Source organism: Piliocolobus tephrosceles, chromosome 11 (assembly GCF_002776525.5).
Source record: "Piliocolobus tephrosceles isolate RC106 chromosome 11, ASM277652v3, whole genome shotgun sequence".
Lineage (NCBI taxonomy): Eukaryota > Metazoa > Chordata > Mammalia > Primates > Cercopithecidae > Piliocolobus > Piliocolobus tephrosceles.
Window position 1 is genome coordinate 124,412,050 of NC_045444.1, and position 16,807 is coordinate 124,428,856.

A 16,807-nucleotide genomic window follows, 5' to 3' on the forward strand; every position below is an offset into this window, starting at 1 on the left:
GACGCTTTGAAGCCAGGCAGAGATCCACTTCCATTTCCATTGTGTCCATTGTGTAAGTAAAGAGGAAACAAATGGGAAACCCCCAGTCCAAATTTCCAAAGAGCACCCCCTTAGGGTGCCTCCTAGCCAATTTAAAAACCTTACAGCTCGAACAAGACCTTAGGAGGAAGCGCTTAATTTTCCTTTCCACTGTGGTGTGATCGACCTCAGCAATTTCTGCCAGCGGCTAGGCAAGTGGTCTGAAATTAATTACGTACAAGGCTTTTGGGCCTTAAGCTCTCGTCCCTATACTCCTCCTTCTCTCCACCCCCTCCCTTCCTGCCCAGACTCCTCCTTCCTCCTCCTTATCTACTAGTAATCCACTCGGTCCCATGCCTCCTTCGGGGCCCCCAACTGGCTGTCTTGAGTCCCCTATCTCTGCCCACACCCTCCTACAGTGTTAGCACCTTTGCGAGAGGTGGCTGGGGCGGAGGGGGTGGTCAGAGTACATGTCCCTTTTTCATTGGCCGATCTTTCCAAAATTGAGAAGCGTTTAGGTGATTTCTCAGCTAATCCTACCATATACATAAAGGAATTTAGACACCTTTGTCAGGCCTATGACTTAACTTGGCATGACCTCCAGGTTATCCTAACCTCTACCCTAAACTGACTGAGGTTCTAACCCAATATACCCGGTTAGATCCGGCCTCCCCCACAGGGGCCACCATTTTGGCATCTTATTTCATTTCTCAATCAGCTCCTGACATTCATAAAAAAAAAAAACTTCAAAAGGTAGAGGATGGTCCTCAGATACCAATACAAGACCTAGTTAAATTAGCCTTTAAGGTCTAAAACTCCAGAGAGAAGACGGCAAGCTTGCCTCGAACAGAAGGTTCAGCTCCTAGCAGCGGCTTTACAGCCCAGTCGTAACCCCAGGCCAGAGAGCACACACCCCACAGACTCCAAGGCTGCAAAAAGAGCCTGCTATAAGTGCGGCAAGGCAGGACACTATGCCAACAGGTGTCCGCAGGGTCCCCGAGCCCCAACGCAGCCTTGCTATAAGTGCAAGGCATCAGGACATTAGGCCAGTGAATGTCCTAACCTTCGTCCACCAGCAACCCCCTGCCCTGCTTGCCAGCAGGGAGGACATTGGAAGTCTGATTGCCCCACCCTGAGAACAGGTGTTGCGTCTCCATGTGACCCCCTTTCCCAGGATCCTACATCTGGACGAGGACAACTGAAGGTGCCGAGACTCGGGACCCCATCACCCTCGCCGAGCCGCAGGTAACTCTCCTGGTAGCGGGTAAGACAATTTTTTAATCGACAGCGAGCCTACCTATTCTGTTTTGCCGTCCTTCTCTGGACTTAGCCTTCCATCCAATATCTCTGTAGTAGGAGTAAGGGGAAAGCCATCCACTCCACGAAAAACTCCACTCCTTAATTACTGCCTGGCCAACAACTACTTTGCGCACTCATTCCTCATTCCCAGCTTAAAAGGGCCCCTACCGAAAGCAATCAGTGGAAATCAGTTTGGCTTTCCCCCACTCGCCTCAAACTTACTAAATTTTCTTAACTATCTCATACTCCCCAACCTTGCCAGGACCTTCCTTCTGGGTTTTGCCCATATTCCAACAAATGCTTTCATTCCTCATTCCTATACTAATACTGTGCCTTATTTTATTCTTCATCCATACGTCCAAATACCAACCATGGGCCCCGACCTTAACGACGCCCCTTAACAGCAGGAAGTAGCCAGACAGACCACGGCGCCCCTTTATCACTATTATCAAAAAAAGGTTGGACTGTTTGGACTAGCGGAGGCAGGATGGTGCACTTCCGGGTTCTTCTTCACCACCAACTCTTCCCGTGTGTGTGAGAATGCAGCTGACGCCCGGGAAGGTGCAGATTAATCAGGCATGCACCAGGTGACGTCAATCCGAAGAGACCAAGATTTACCTGGTGGCACCTGCGGAGCGACATGCCCGTGCCCCACCTATTGCCCTTCCACTCCTAGAAAAGTCGCTCCCAGCAGATGCACCGGGGGCGGGCTTTCTCAGCCCCCACTCTTGTCGGGACTGTATTAGAAACCCCCACTCCCTTCCCCCAGCTCCGGTCCCTGAAGCTAGATGACCAAAGAATAAATTTGCAGTTTTGCTTTTAGCCTTGCCTACTCGCTGGTTCTTTTGTGCCCACTCTGGTGGTCTTAGAAAAACAAATCACCCATAAGAATGCTGTTTGCTGCAGTTCTGTGTCCTGTGCTTGGATGCTTTTTATAAGAATTGCCATTGTTGGAAATTCTTAAATAAAACTGATTTAAATTAAAAAAAAAAAAAACACTAAGTAGAGGAGTTGGAACTACATCTCCCATGAGGCCCCGCTGCTCGCCTCTGGCAGGGCGGGGCTGGAGGGGGCGTGGTCAAGGCCTCGGCTGTTCCGAGCGCCTCCGAGCGCATGGCGCCCCGCCCCGAACCTGACTCCAGGGTACTCGGGGATTCCCAGCGCCCTCTCAGGGCAGTCCCGGAAGGGCTCAAGGGCTGGGCGCGCCGGCTGATCGAGACCGTCCGGGTCCTGGCTCTCGGGTCACTTGCAGAGGCCTGAGTTCCGAGCAGAGCGTAGGGAGGGCTGGAAGTGAGGAGCCCCGGGGGGAGGGCGGTGCTGAGCCGGGCAGAGTCTTGAAGGTCGCAGTCAGGACGGCCGTGGAGTGGGAGGGGAGTCAGAGGCCTGCTGCGGAGGCCCAGGTTAGAAATGCAGCTGCCTTGGACTCGGTCGGTGGCAAAGACGACACGTGGAGGTAGGGCTTAGAAGTAGAGCTCGGCCGGGCGCGGTGGCTCGCGCCTGTAATCCCAGCACTTTGGGAGGCCCAGGCGGGCAGATCACGAAGTCAGGACATCGCAACCACCCTGGCTAACACGGTGAAATCCTGTGTGTACTAAAAATACAAAAAATTAGCTGGGCTTGGTGGCGGGCGCCTGTAGTGCCAGCTACTCGGGAGGCTGAGGCAGGAGAAACGCTTGAACCCAGGAGGCGGAGGTTGCAGTGAGCCGAGATCTCGCCACTGCACTCCAGCCTGGGCGACAGAGTGAGGCTCCGTCTCAAATAATAATAATAATAATAATAAATAAAAATAGAAAAAGAAGTAGCGCTCATGGGCTTGACTGATTGGAAGTGGGATGGCAGGAAGAGGGTGAACTTGAGGGTGACGTCTAGATTCTTTTGCTCAATCCGTGGGGTGCCAAGAAGTGGTGATGGCTAAGGATCTGTTGTTTTGGTGGTGGTGTGAGCCCATCTGACATCTAAGTGCAGTTATTGAGTGGACAGGAGGATAGAGAGGAGCCGGTCGCCTGGAGAGGGGCTTTGAATCAAGAGTACAGGATTGGCAAAAGGGGCCGAATGGAGTCACTGGGTGTGGGGGCGGCAGGGAAGACTGAGGACAAAGCCTTGGGAAGGACACATCCAGTTGGAGGTCGGCAGGGAGGAGGAGCATTGAGTACAGGGGACTGAGGATGACCAATGAGGTAGAAGGAAGGCTGGTGTGGTGCCCTTGAGGTTGGAGGAGGAGCCTCCAGGTGCATGAGTCATAACCCAGGAGAGGTGAAGCTGACGTGCAGACATGCCCACTGGGTTGGGAAGCACGCTTATCACTGGAGATTTTGACTGTGCAGTTGCAGTGGAAGGGTGGCCAATAGCTTGACTGGAAAGGAATGAAGAGGAAGGAGATGTGTGGAAGTGGAGACAGTAAGTGTAGATGATGCTTTCAAGGAATTTTGCTTGAGAGCAAAGAAACGAGGCAGAGGCTAACAGTATGTCAGATCCAGGGAGGTTCTTCCGAGTGGAAGTATTCATATTACAGCCTGTTTGTAGGTTAATGAGAATGATCCAGAAGGGAGGAGACGCTGATGGTGCAGTGGAGAGCAGAGTCCCCGAGCAGGTGAGCAGGGATGGGGGACCATGTCCATGTGGGAAGCAGGTGCCACACTGCTTCACGATGGAAGGCAGAACGCCTGGGCCAGGGCGCAGGCAGGTGTCACAGACAGAGAATGTCCTTCATGACCACATCCTAATTCCCAGAACCTGCAAATATGCCAGTTTACGTGGCAAAAGGGACTTTGCAAATGTGATTAAGCATTAAGCTAAAGCCCTTCATACAGGGAGATTATCCTGGATTCTCCGGGGGCGGGGGGAGGGGGCTGGTGTTATCACAAGGATCTTTAAAAGTAGAAGGAAGAAGAAGTGACCACGGAAGAAGGGTCAGAGAGATGCAACGCTTCCAAGGAACTTTGAGAATGGAGGAAGGGACCGTCTTCCTAGGAATGTGGGTGGCCCCTGAATGAAGACAGGGCAGAAGGAACACAGCACTGCCTGCCAACACCTTGATCTTAGCCCAGTGAATCCTGACAGACTTCTAAGCGTGGAACTGCAAGATAATAACTGTGTGTTTGAAGCCACCAAGAGTGTAGTCATTGGCTTTGGCAGACATAGAAAACTAATACAGTGGGTCAGGGATTTGGATGGGAAGGAGACAGCCCTCAGAGAAGGGATCTGGGTGGGAAGGAGACAGCCCTCAGAGAATGGCTTGTGGGGAGCCTGGGGGCTCTGGGAGAGAGGAGCTGGTGTGAAACAACCAGTTGCCTGGGAAGCTGGTGGCCCCAGGCCGCCCCACAGGCAAGAGCAGCTCTCAGCCCCAGGAGACCAACAGTGGTCACTGGTGTGGGAGCCAGTTTACATTTCCAAAAGAAGCTGCACTTGAGGATTACTGTGAAGCTGACTTCAGGGCTGGAGGGGCACAGGGCCAGAGTTCTGGGTTAGTGGCTTCTGACCCTGGTCCTAGCGACTCTTTTACTCCAGGTCAGCCTCCCGCACCTTGCCTCCTGGGCTTCCCCTTGACCCCCTCCTAGGGCCTCTGGGAAGGTGTGATGAGTGGATTTCAGAGGTGAAATTTGTTCCTTTGAAGCAGTCCGTGGCTGATGCTCCCTGAATGGCACAAGAGCTCATTGGCACGGCCTCTGGGTGGTATTGGGAGCCAGGGCTTTCAGGATGGCCCGTGACCCATCCGTGTTCCTGTGAGCACATCCTACATCAGTCTGTCTGAGGCAATAAAAATAATCGCAGGAATGATACTTCCATTGCTCGAGTGGGGCGCTGGCTCCTCACTGCCCCAGCAGCTCAGCTCCAGATGATAAAGTTAAAGCTGCATCTGGTTATAGCCCAGTGGCTTCTATGATTGAATTGAGGTGAGTCAGAACGAACCCCAAACTTTGAAACGCCCCTGGTGGCCAGGACCTGCTTGGGGGCTTTTGTAAAGGGGCTGCTGGGAAAGGTGTTCTTAAGGCAAAAGCACATGTCCAGAGAAGAGACCCCGATGTCAATCCTAAGTTGTCACACCTCGGCCCTAGCCTGGGGACTGCCAACCCCCAGTGAGAAGCTGCTGCTTTGGGGTCGAGCAGGATGGGGCTAGGCTAACTGTGGTGGTGACTTCAGCCGGCTGGCCACGTGCTATCTGCAGGTCTCGCCCAGCGGCTCCTGCACCCCAGCTGCCCATCCTGCCACCCTCCATCCCTGAGGGTTCTGACCTCCTGGACCCAGTTGGACCTAAGGCTCAAGCCCCCTGGGGCCTTGGCACTTTCATTTCAGGCTACAAACTGGGTGGGTCTCCTTGACCCTGAAGTCAACGGCACCAGTGGGGAAGCTCCTTCTTCAGTCAAGATAAGCGACAACCTCACACAAGTAGACTGATGTCTATGTCGTGCTTGTGGGTCCTAAAACAGGTCTTTGAAAGATACGTTCAAGCCAAATGAGTAGCAATTAGGCATTATTTAATTATTCCTGAAGCTCATGAACAAGAAAATGGCACAGAGACAGGTCATCTCCCTATCGCTGAGTTACCCTGGAGACAAGCCTCGTGCAAACAAAATCCTTCTCCAGGACACACACAATGCCCAAGAACAGGCTGGGCCTGAGGACCTGCCTAGCATCGGGGGCAGAAGCACTGCCTGCTGCAGAGACAGCCACGGGGTGCATCCCCACCACCATCACACCGCTCGCTCCGCTGAGAAAGGGTGAGGTTTTAAAGGATATTCACCAGCCTCAGATGCAGGGGAAATGTGCTTAGTTTAGCATTTACACATCTGACACATTAATGACATATCACTCAACAATACTTCAAGGGTAACTCACTCAAAAATTCTTTATTTAGTAAAATTGTCACATTTGATGTCAATGGAATGCACAAACTCAAGTGTGCTACAAACAAGATGTACAGAGCCTCACAGCTCTGGGCAGTGCTGCAGAGTGCACCTGCCTCTCGTCTCCCCGCTGAAGTGGCAAGTTCAAGCTTTTGTTTAGCCCAAGGCTGCCTGGAACACTAGTGCCCAGCACCATTCCTGCCACCTCTGCCCCCAGAGCCGGTACAGGGCTGGTGAAGGCTGGGCGGGTGAACCTGGGACAACGCTGGTAGCTCTACAAGATTCTTCCTCCTGCCTGTAGCTCCCTCCCTCTACCCACCCCAGAGCTGCAGGGTCCCTAAAAGTTTCTTAAGAAACGGGGCTGGGGCCTGACTGGGCTGGTCACCAGGGGCTGCCCTGCAGGCCGTCCACAGAAGGAGGGAGGGAGGACCTGGGAGACTTCCAAGGCGCCCTACCCCACCACATCTGAACCCCTGGGAGGAGGGAGGAGATCCAGGCAGGGCCGGGCCCACCCCTGCAGGACTCTGGCTGGCATTGGTCACCAAGGCCTCCAGACACTCTGGGCAATTTGGGCTGCGGTCAGGCTGCCCAGGGCTGTGGGCGCCAAGTCAGACCCCTCAGCAGGAGCCCGACTCAGTTCAGCCTCAGGGGCCTCCTCCAGGTCAGAGCACAGGTCGTCCCCGGGACCAGGGAGGCTGGGTATCGGGGATCCCGGAGCCCCTCCCGCAGGCCAGCCACTCCGCCCAGGGGCTCCAGGTGTCCCCGCCAGGGCGTCCCCCAGCAGATCCTGGAAGCTGCTGCCCTCACGCAGCGGCATGGACTCGAGCAGATGGTTCAGGAGCTCGGCAGCGACGGTGGCGTCGATGGCCTGGCACGTGGACACGAACGTGTGCACCTCGTGCATGCACTGGATGTAGCCGGCAGCGAAGCGCTCGCTCGCTTCCGCCTGCAGCTGCTCGCGCTCTGGGCCCGAGAGTGGGAGGGAGAGAGCCGCGTCCCGCGCGGTGAGCGGCGACTGCGTGGCCCAGCCCACCCGGCCCGCGGGGACGCTGCTCACCCAGGAGACGCGGGGGCGCACCCTGCTCCGGGGGGAGCCCTACGCCGCCAACAGGACAGGGGCGCCCGGAGGGAAGTCCTCCGTCTGGCGGGGGTTGCAGGCGCCCGCGGCCGGCGCCCCCGCCCGCCCCGCCGCCACTCACCGCGCGCCCGGCCCCGCAGCACACCCTGGACCCGTCGCACCGTCAGCTCCAACACCTCGGCGTTCTCCAGCTTGGCCTGCACCTGCACGGGCGGGAAGGGCGGTGAGCCGGCTGCACGCTCCCGGACCCGCCCGCCCGCCCCGCAGCCCCACGGCGCCTGCCCGGCCGCCGCACCTCGGCGCCCGCCAGCAGCAGCCGCAGCTCCTGCAGGCTCTCGTTGATCCGCGCGCGCCGCTTCTTCTCCACCAGGGGCTTCCGGGCCTGCGGGGAGAGGGGCACTGAGTCCCGGTCCCGCACGGCCTCCCGCCCGCTTGCTCGCCCACGGCCCCGGCCCGCACCTTGCGGTCCCCCCGCGTCTCCCAGCCGTCCTCATCCTCACGGCCCACACGGTCCCGGCCAGGCGCCGCGGGTGGCGCCATGCCCGCTCCGCTGGGGGCGCGGCGGGGACTGGGAGCGGCGGGGACTGGGAGCAGCGGGGACGGAGGGCGGCGGGGACCGGAGCGCCGGCGTCTACCCTGCCCCGCAGCCGCCAGCAGCAGCCCGGCAGTCCGCGCTCCTCGCGGCTTCCGGCCCGCCACGGCCCCGCCCCTTTTATAGTCGCTTATTTGCATCTCAATGCGCCGATTGGCCGCGCGGGCCCGGGGCCGCCGACCGCGAGGCGCGCTGCAGCCAATCGGGGCAGCGCGCTTTGTGCGGCCCCGCGGCTCTGACGGGCGGCAGCTGGCTGAGCTAGGCGGGGCCCCCAGCCCGGCCTTCCCGAGACCCCCGCAGGGGCGGCACCGGGGCAGCGACCCCGGGGAGCTGCGGCCCTGCCTGCGCTTGTTTCTCTCCGTCTGCTGCTCTAGGACCACTGATCTGCCGCGCGTGCGAGCAGGCGTCCACCCGTCCGTCCGTCCGTCCACTCATTCATTCATTCATTTCCCTCCTTCACCGATGGCGCCTCCAGAGCTGAGCGCTCGGGCCGCGGGCCCCAGGAGCTGCTTCCCTGGGGTGCAGAGCCACAGCCAAGTCCCTGGTCTCCGGACCTAGAGGGGTCTCAGGTCCCGGCTGGGGTGGCTGCCAAGTCCGGGGGAGGCAGGGTCCACTGGGCAGCCGTGGCGGGGCGGCTCGTGAGCTTCTTCCGGACTCGTCCAGACGCCGGGCCGGACCCCCGACGCCGCCCTCCGCCAGCACTGGAGTCCTAGTGGGGCGGGGTCCCCCGTGCTCCCGCCGCGCCGCTGTCCCCCTGGGCTCTGCTCTCCGGGTCACTACCCGCGTCCCCCTCTGAGCCCCCCCATCTCCCCCAGTCCCCGTTGGTCCCCCCGGGGCCCCGCCCTCCCTTCCCCTGCACCCCGCCCGCCTCCCCCCTCCCCTCCTCGTCCTCCGCCCCCCCCCCGCAGACCCGCCGAAGCTGCCGTCTGGTCCCCGTAACTTGATGCCTGTGACAGTTGGCAGCTGCGACCGCTTCGGCGGAGAAAAGCGGCGGCCGCGCCAAGAGCGACAGGTGTTGGCCGCGCCTTTGTCTCGCGCGCTTTGTCCCGCGGGCAGGCGGCGGGCGCTTGTCCCGACCAGACGCCCGCGACCCCCACATCGCGGCGGGCCGCCCATCTGCCGGGTCCCTCCTAGCCGCGGGCGGGGTGCGTGGGCAGTGGGGCCGCGCCCTAGGGCAACGCCCCGGGGACCCCGGCCGGGCTCCTGCCACGACGTCAGTCCAGACGCTGCGTGGAGGAGCCGGAACGCGGAGACGCCTTCTCGGTCCCCAGCCAGCCGACCACCAGCCTGCCCTGCACAGCACCTGCCTTCCTCAGTCCCCACTACTCACCCGTGCTGGGATCGTCAGGGTCTGTTCTGAGCCCCTCCAGGCTATGAGCGTCCCTGGACAAGGGCACAGTCTGACCTAGGACCCCCTGTCCACCTCCCCGCACCCCCAGCAGAGCCTGGCCTCACAGAAGCGCTGCTAGGTGGGGAAGGTGAGGGGTGTCCCTGGCAGGATGGGCTGGCCGCGTGGGAGGGGAACATCAGGGGACCCCAGCAGCGGAGCGCAGCCACAGGGCTAGGCTGCAGACCTACCGCCCCACTGCCCCTAGAGAGGTCTGACAGGCCTCCCATGGCCCCTTGACTTCTGCCTCTCCACCAGAGGGACCCCGCAGGCTTCCCGCTGGGTGAGTTTGGTGAGAGGTTTGAAGGCTCCCAAAGTCACCTAAGTCACCTCACTGACCTCTGTAATTACCTGGGACCCCCTCCTGCCCACTCCCAACTGTCCCTGCTCTGGCTCTTGGTTGCTCGGTGAGCAGGGTCCTGAGATTTCCCCCAGCCCAGCATCACTCACCTGGGTGTGAAACTACCCCTTTACTTCACACACTCCCCACCTGCCCAGTAGTGGGGCTGGCAGGATGGGGCTGGAGTGGTGAATCCCAAGGAAGTAGATTATTGGCCTGTGACTTCACTCTCCTTCACCACTGAGACATCACCCCAGGGAAGGAGAACGCCCACTCCCCCAAGTGACTACAATGACATTTCCACTACTTTGAGAAACTGTGATAGGGAAAAATAAACTCAGTGATATTTCTTGTACTCCCAAGTTTGCAAACTGATTTACACTCCTCTCATTATCCAAATGAACAAGGCCAAGTAGATGTTTTAGGATGAGAGCATCCTAAAACATCTGCTTTATGTTAGGCAATTTATATCGCAACAGGATGATCAGGCCCCCAAAAGAGGACTTTGGGTAAAGCCTGATTGAACACTTGATTGGATGGGGAACTGGATTTCAGGGGCAAGGAGGACGTGATAAGGGAAAATAGTGCAAGCAAAAAAAAAAAAAAAAAAACAGAAAAGCAACTAGGAACTCTAGGGAAAACAAAAAGCTTCCCAAGAAAAGAAATGTAATCTTAGCACATTACTTGGCTCAGGAGACAACAGTTTTCACAGCCACAACTAACACTGTTCATAGGGTTTTAACGTTTAGAATTAATCTATACAGAAGGCAAGGAAGGATTGTTTATGGTTATGGGACATGATATGAAGTTGACCTTGTAAAAACAAAAGACAGGTGATAGGAGTTATGAGAGAGGAGGCTAAAGGGAGGACTAGGGACCTCAAAAGACTTGTCTTGACAGTGGAGTGGGTGGGGGTTGAGGGAAGGAGAATACAGAAGGCTGTACATCAGCAAAATCCTTCTTGGTTGGACTGGAAGTTGCCCAAGGTCCCCTCTGCAAGGTGAACTTCAATTCCCTTTAGCAGTGCACTGGCCTGCTGGCATGGCCTTTTTGTCCCAGAAGCCTGGCCTATCTTGGGGTCACCAAGCCCTCCCTCCCTCCTTCACAGCAGCCTCCCCTAGCCAACACTTCCTGCCGTTTGTCCCTTGGGCCAGTCCTGCCTTCAAAGTTTGTCTGACTATGGACTTCCTGAGCATTTGAGCCCTTTGATCTCCCTAGAGCCAGGAACAGAGGCCAGCAGAGGCTGGGCAGGGTGGTGGTTGCTGCGGGGGACCGGTTAGCAGTGGGGGTGGCAGGCCATAAATCCCTGGGGGGAACAAAGGCAACTGTGGCCTGTAGACTGTCCAGGCCCCTTGTGGGCAATCTGCCCAGGAGACTCAGAATCTCCATTTAATTTGGAAATAAAACCCTTGGGGTTATATGGTAAATAAAAATATAATTAAGAGTCTCCCAAAAGCACTCAGAGGTTCAGTGAAACCACCGTATCTGGCCATTTAGGGCAGTTTGCAGAGGCCTCTGTGCTTGCTAGGAGGACTTTGCTTTTTATCCCATCAGCGCTTGGGGTTAGGAAGCCAGGCTAGCAGGCAGAGGACAGCCCCTCCCTTCTGCTCAGGGAGCTCCTCGGAGGCGGGGCATTGGGTTCAGGATCTATTCAGCTGTTTCCACCCCCAGGGTCATGGTTTGAAGAGTGGGAGGGGTGGCGAGCAACTCTTAGGGCTTCCAGTTTTGGCCTCACAAGGCTTCATTCATCACTGTGAGAGAAGGGCTGGGGTCAGGGGACTATGCTGCCCTGCCCATATCATTCACAATGGATACATGTGACCTTTCTGGTGGAGCCTCCTGACTGCCCCACCTTTAACCCTACCTAGCCTGATGACCCGAAGACAGGCAGCCAGCCTGGAAAGGCCAGGTAACCCAGGGCAGCGATGCAGGAAGAGAGAGGTGCGTGGAGGCAGAGCTGGGGGCAGTCTGGAGCTGAGCCAAACAGCTGCACCCCTCCAATTGAAAGTGAAGACTGTGGGTCATAACACAATTAGTTTTGCATTACACAAAGTTCATTCCTGCAGCCTGAAGGAGGGTGTGTGTGTGACACACACAGGAAGAAAGGGAGCCAGCAACAATCAAATGCTGTAAGGGAGCTGACCGCGAGGTGGCCTTTGGGATGTAAGATTCTTTAATGCAGAATTTCTGGAGTTCCTTTAAAAACAATTTTTTAAAAATAATCTTTGATCTCTATTCAGGTTTTCTTCTGTGCTATGTGAAAAATACATACAAGTAAAAATAAAAATATACTTGCTTTATTTACCAATTTTCTAAAAGGCAAACAGGTCATAAAAAGACACAAGCAGTCAAACAAATCTATTGCACTGGGTAGAGAAAGTCTGGTTTGCACACGAACAAACCACTTGTCCAGCAAGGCTCAACAAATCATCACACAAACTCTGAGAGCTTATTTACATATCTTTTTAGGAATATATTAAAAAGAAGGCTCAGTTTAAAATAGAGAAAAAGTGTTTAACACCTGTATAAGCACACACACTAAAGAAAACATGACTTGATGCTTGGCATCATGTAAACAAATTCACAAGATGATCCTATTAAGTCAACTGCTTGGCACGCACTGAAGCTACAATCAATGAGCATATATTAAATAACAAAATAATGCTGATGGTAAACATTCGTAACAGCAGAGTCAGATTTTGGCAGTTTCGTGTTTCAGTAACATACATGTAACCTTAGATGAATACCTATCCCTTCATGATCTGACTTTAGAGGCAAGAAGCAGTTTGTAACAGCTAATTGCCATAAGAATGCAGACTGCTACCTTATCGTAGGCATAGGCAGGTCATGTTACTTTGTAAATTAATGAAAAATTAAAGTGTTCTTGTGTTTATGAAAAATAGGTTTAATATTTAGGCATAAGATGGTTTTACTATGAAAACCTAGTAGATTACAAAGAGATTTCATTTCCATCAAAAAACAGAAAACCCTGGTCCAGGTCGGGCATAGTGGCTCACGCCTGTAATCCCAGCACTTTGGGAGGCCGAGGTGGGTGGATCACTTGAGGTCAGGAGTTCGAGACCAGCCAGGCCAACATGGCGAAACCCTGTCTCTACTAAAAATACAAAAAATTAGCTGGGCGTGGTGGCGGGTGCCTGTAGTCCCAGCTACTCAGGAGGCTGAGGCAGAAGAATCACTTGAACCTGGGCGGCAGAGGTTGCAGTGAGCCGAGATGGTGCCACTGCACTCTGGCCTGGGCAACAAGAGAGAAACTCCATCTCAAAAAAAGAAAAAAAAAGAAAAAAAAAACCCTGGTCCCTTTTAAGCCTCATAGTATTGGTCCAATTTTAAGTCAACTGTTCTTCAGTGATAACTGTGAATTCCCACCAGGGATGAATATTAAATTTTCCAAACCATCTTTGGAATATACAATGCAAAATGAGGTTTTGTAAAAAGTTGGGCAGACTGGCCTCACTTTTCCCCAAGTGTCCAAATGACTTAAAAGTGCTGGGGACACTGGCAGAGACCTAAAGCTGCTCCGAGAGAGGTCGGGCTCATGAAAAGAATGAGGGCTGGGCACCCAACCTAGTGGGAGAGGTAAGCTCACTGCACCCCTGAAAATACAGACACAGTTGCAAGCTGTGGGACTGAGTGGCAGTGGCTGCTCTCAGCCAGAGATGTGATGTGGCTTGGCTGGGTGGAAGCTGATGTCTGGGTGGCTCCAACGGAAGAAGACCAAACAGGACTGGGTCCCACATGTGTTGGTCACAGCCTGGTTTGCAGAGGGAAGTCACCATAAAGAGATGACTGATGACATATTTTAATCTCCACATTGGCCATCGTGGTCTGAAAAGGAGACAAGAACGATGCAGAGACAGGCAGAGGGTCTGCGTGTGCATTCATCCGATGGAGTTGGCCACACAAACCACTAGGCTTCTTTAGTCCAGAGCAAATGTTTCAACTTTGTTCACTACAAACAAAAGCTATGTCAGATTGAAATATTGACCACCACCAGAAGCCAAAGCTGTTGGTTTGCCAAACAACGCTTCACACCATTTAATGTGAAACGTTTTGAAAGAAAACCAGGAGAGGCGGCTATCTCCACTTGGTATGTTAAAAAAAAAAAAAAAAATCGACCTTGACTAAATGATAATTCAGATAAAAAGCAGTCCTCAAGAAAGGACAAAATTTGATCTGATCCAAACACCCTGGGAAAGCTCTGGAAGCCAGAGTCCCCAGCTGGTGCAGCAGACAGAGGTCTCATCACAGTCACAGGACTTCTGGGAGCACTGAGGCAACTTCCCTGACACGGAGAGGCATTTAGTCTTTCTCAAGTTAAGTAACAGCTAAAGTCTCTTCCCATCCCACAAAACTCTACATATACATTTTATATATAAAAACATATTTCTTGGCCGGGCGCTGTGGCTCAAGCCTGTAATCCCAGCACTTTGGGAGGCCGAGACAGGCGGATCACGAGGTCAGGAGATCGAGTTCATCCTGGCTAACACGGTGAAACCCCATCTCTGCTAAAAAATACAAAAAAACTAGCCGGGCGAGGTGACGGGCGCCTGTAGTCCCAGCTACTCGGGAGGCTGAGGCGGGAGAATGGCGTAAACCCGGGAGGCGGAGCTTGCAGTGAGCTGAGATCCGGCCACTGCACTCCAGCCTGGGCGACAGAGCGAGACTCTGTCTTGAAAACATAACAAACAAACAAAAAAACATATTTCTTTCCAAACCCTCCCTACTCTCCACAGTTTTAAGTCACCCCTTCAGAAAACTGTTTTTTTTTTTTCTAAAACAAAAAAAGCAACATGAGCATATGTGTCCATTTCAGTGGAAACAGCCATGAAGATCTTTCATCTCTTCCAAGCACCACCTGTTGTAGCTTGCTGGCTGCCGGGCTGAGGTGGGGCAGGGGTTACGTCTGCTCTTGGATCCTGTGATTCATGGGGGATCCACTGTCGTCGTCTTTGGTGTCCGACACTTCGCTGAGTCCCAGAGAAGGAATACCTTCCTCATATGGCAGGCAAATATTACCTTTTTCCTTGTTTTCACAGTAAACACATTCCTTAAAAGAAAAAAAAAGTGAAATCAGTCACAAACTTGAGATCTGAGTTGTTACAAAAGTCATTCAAACTGGCCGGGCGCGGTGGCTGATGCCTGTAATCCCAGCCCTTTGGGAGTCCGAGGCGGGCGGATCACGAAGTCAGGAGATAGAGACCATCCTGGCTAACAAGGTAAAACCCGGACTCTACTAATAATACAAAAAATTCATTAGCTGGGCGTGGTGGCGGCGCCTGTAGTCCCAGCTCCTCGGGAGGCTGAGGCAGGAGAATGGCGTGAACCCGGGACACAGACCTTGCAGTGAGCGGAGATCGTGCCACTGCACTCCAGCCTGAAGTGAGACTCTGTCTCAAAAAAAAAAAAAGTCATTCAAACCGAGTAAGGGGCAAGTGACCAGGTGTCAGCCAGGAGGCGGCCGGCAGCAAAGGCCAAAATCCCTGCCCCAGGAGCTGGCACTTTAGTAGCAGAGAGGGACAATGACTAGGAAGGGCTCCAGAGGCATAGAGTATATGGAGGACATCTGTGATTTTCAACTGGACATTCACAGCAGGCCACAGAAAAGGTGACACAATGGTTTTGAAACGCATCCACACTCTGCCACTTCTCCCTCAAAAGGTGGGGCCTAATTCCTTTCTCCTTAACCCTTGGCTGGACTTAGGCATTTGCCTCTAACAGAGTATCTGACTTCTGATTCTAGGTCCTAAAGACACCTTGGCTTCCTCTTTTTCTCTCTGGGGAAGTCACCTGCCACTGTGAGGACATCCAGGCAGCCCTACGGACAGGTCCCCACGGCAAGAAGCTGAGGCCTCTGCCAAGAGCCAGCAGCGCATGACAGGCCTGCAAGTGAGGCTCCTGGAAGCTGGTCCTCCAGTTGGCAGGTGACAGAAGCCCCCACCAGTATCTTACCATCAACCCTGAGCTAGAAGTACCCAGCTAAGCCGCTCTCAAATTCCTGACCCAAAGAGACCATGCAAGAGAATACACGTTTGTTGTTGAAGTCACTAAGTGTTGGGCCATCTGCCATGCAGCAAGAGATTACGAATGCAGCAGTGCGTGGAAAACAGACTCTAAGGCAGCCAGGGTGAGCCACAGGTCTCCGAGGAAAAAGGATTCCAAGCAAAGGGCTGGGTACATGCAAAGATCCTGAGGCAGGGGCCTGCCAGGGCAGTCCGGGAAACAGCCAAGGGGCCAGTAAAGCTGGAGAAGAGGGAAGGAGAGGAGAAATGGAAGATGAGGTAGATGTGGCTGGGCTGTCAGATGTGTATGACTTTGCAACCATTTATTCTGATTGAGGTGGCACAGTGCCAGCAGGGATCTGAACTGTGGGGCACAGATTCTGACTGAGGTGACATGGGGAGCAGTGAGTGCAGCTTCAAGGCCACTCTGACATGCAGGGCTCATGCCATGGAAGCATCCTCATGGCTTGGACCTGTGCGGTGATGCTGAAGGCACTAAGTGATGGGCTTCTATCTACCTTCAAGGCTGAACCCAGACAATTTGCTAACCAGCTGGCTGGGGCCTGAGAGTAGAGCCTGGGATGCCTCCAGGGCTTGCAGGGCGCAGGCCGGGGGAAAAGAGGTACAGACACTGAGCCCGAGGGTGCAGAGAAGAGGAAGAGCCTGTGGGGAGGCCAAGAGGTCAGAGGGACAGCCTGAAGAGCACAGGGCCTGGAGGCCAAGGGCAGCAAGAGCTCCCTGGAGAGAGCCGCTCACTGCTGCCAATGGTCCCTGGGACGAGGACTGTGAAAGTGACACTGTGTTTGGCTGCTGGAGAACTTGAGACCTTGACAAGAGCAGCTTCCATGGTGCGTGTGGGGGAGGGGTTGGCAGAGAGCAGGAGAGTGGGGCTGGTGTGCCATGGGCCGCTGGAAGGACATGTGCCTGGAGAGCAGGCCAGCAGGAACTGGATTTCCCACCACTATTTAGCCCTCTCCATGGACACTGAGGGTTTGCGATAGGAGAGGTCTTTTTGTAAAATCAAAAACAGAATTGAAAGAAAGAAAACACAGATTTCAGCAAGTGACTGAGATTAGATTTTTCAACCTTTTTGGAAACAATGTTGAAAAGCCACTGGAAGAAAGTTATCTGAAGCAGACCTTGTGCTTCAGATAACTTTCTGTGTTGTTGTGCCTTATAAAAATAAACCTTTAATCTTAGAAGTTTTTTTTTTTTTTTTTTTTTTTTGA

At 54.4% G+C, this 16,807-nt stretch overlaps 2 protein-coding genes across 2 annotated transcripts in view; both read right to left on the reverse strand.

The window, feature by feature from the left end:
• Window positions 1–6,137: 6,137 nt before the first annotated feature.
• On the reverse strand, window positions 6,138–8,006 carry HES6 (hes family bHLH transcription factor 6). Its single transcript, XM_023228786.1, has 4 exons — window positions 7,699–8,006; window positions 7,535–7,621; window positions 7,361–7,442; window positions 6,138–7,124 (listed from the first exon to the last, which is right to left on the reverse strand). Exons 1-4 carry the CDS (start codon window positions 7,969–7,971, stop codon window positions 6,700–6,702), a joined length of 867 nt encoding a protein of 288 aa, XP_023084554.1. The 5' UTR covers window positions 7,972–8,006; the 3' UTR covers window positions 6,138–6,699.
• A 6,167-nt stretch (window positions 8,007–14,173) lies between these two features.
• PER2 (period circadian regulator 2) overlaps window positions 14,174–16,807 on the reverse strand; it is a 48,041-nt gene continuing 45,407 nt past the window's right edge. Inside the window, exon 23 of the mRNA XM_026446883.1 lies at window positions 14,174–14,626. Within this exon, the coding sequence (XP_026302668.1) occupies window positions 14,477–14,626 (150 nt within the window). The 3' untranslated portion in view covers window positions 14,174–14,476. The remainder of the gene's footprint in view (window positions 14,627–16,807) is intronic.

Excerpts from the sequence above, each read along its gene's own strand:
- HES6 (XM_023228786.1), bottom strand. The coding sequence starts at position 7,971 with ATGCAAATAAGCGACTATAAAAGGGGCGGGGCCGTGGCGGGCCGGAAG. Across the intron at positions 7,622-7,698 it reads AGACGCGGGGGGACCGCAAG|GCCCGGAAGCCCCTGGTGGA; the intron begins GTGCGGGCCGGG and ends CTCTCCCCGCAG. Across the intron at positions 7,443-7,534 it reads TGCTGCTGGCGGGCGCCGAG|GTGCAGGCCAAGCTGGAGAA; the intron begins GTGCGGCGGCCG and ends CCGCCCGTGCAG.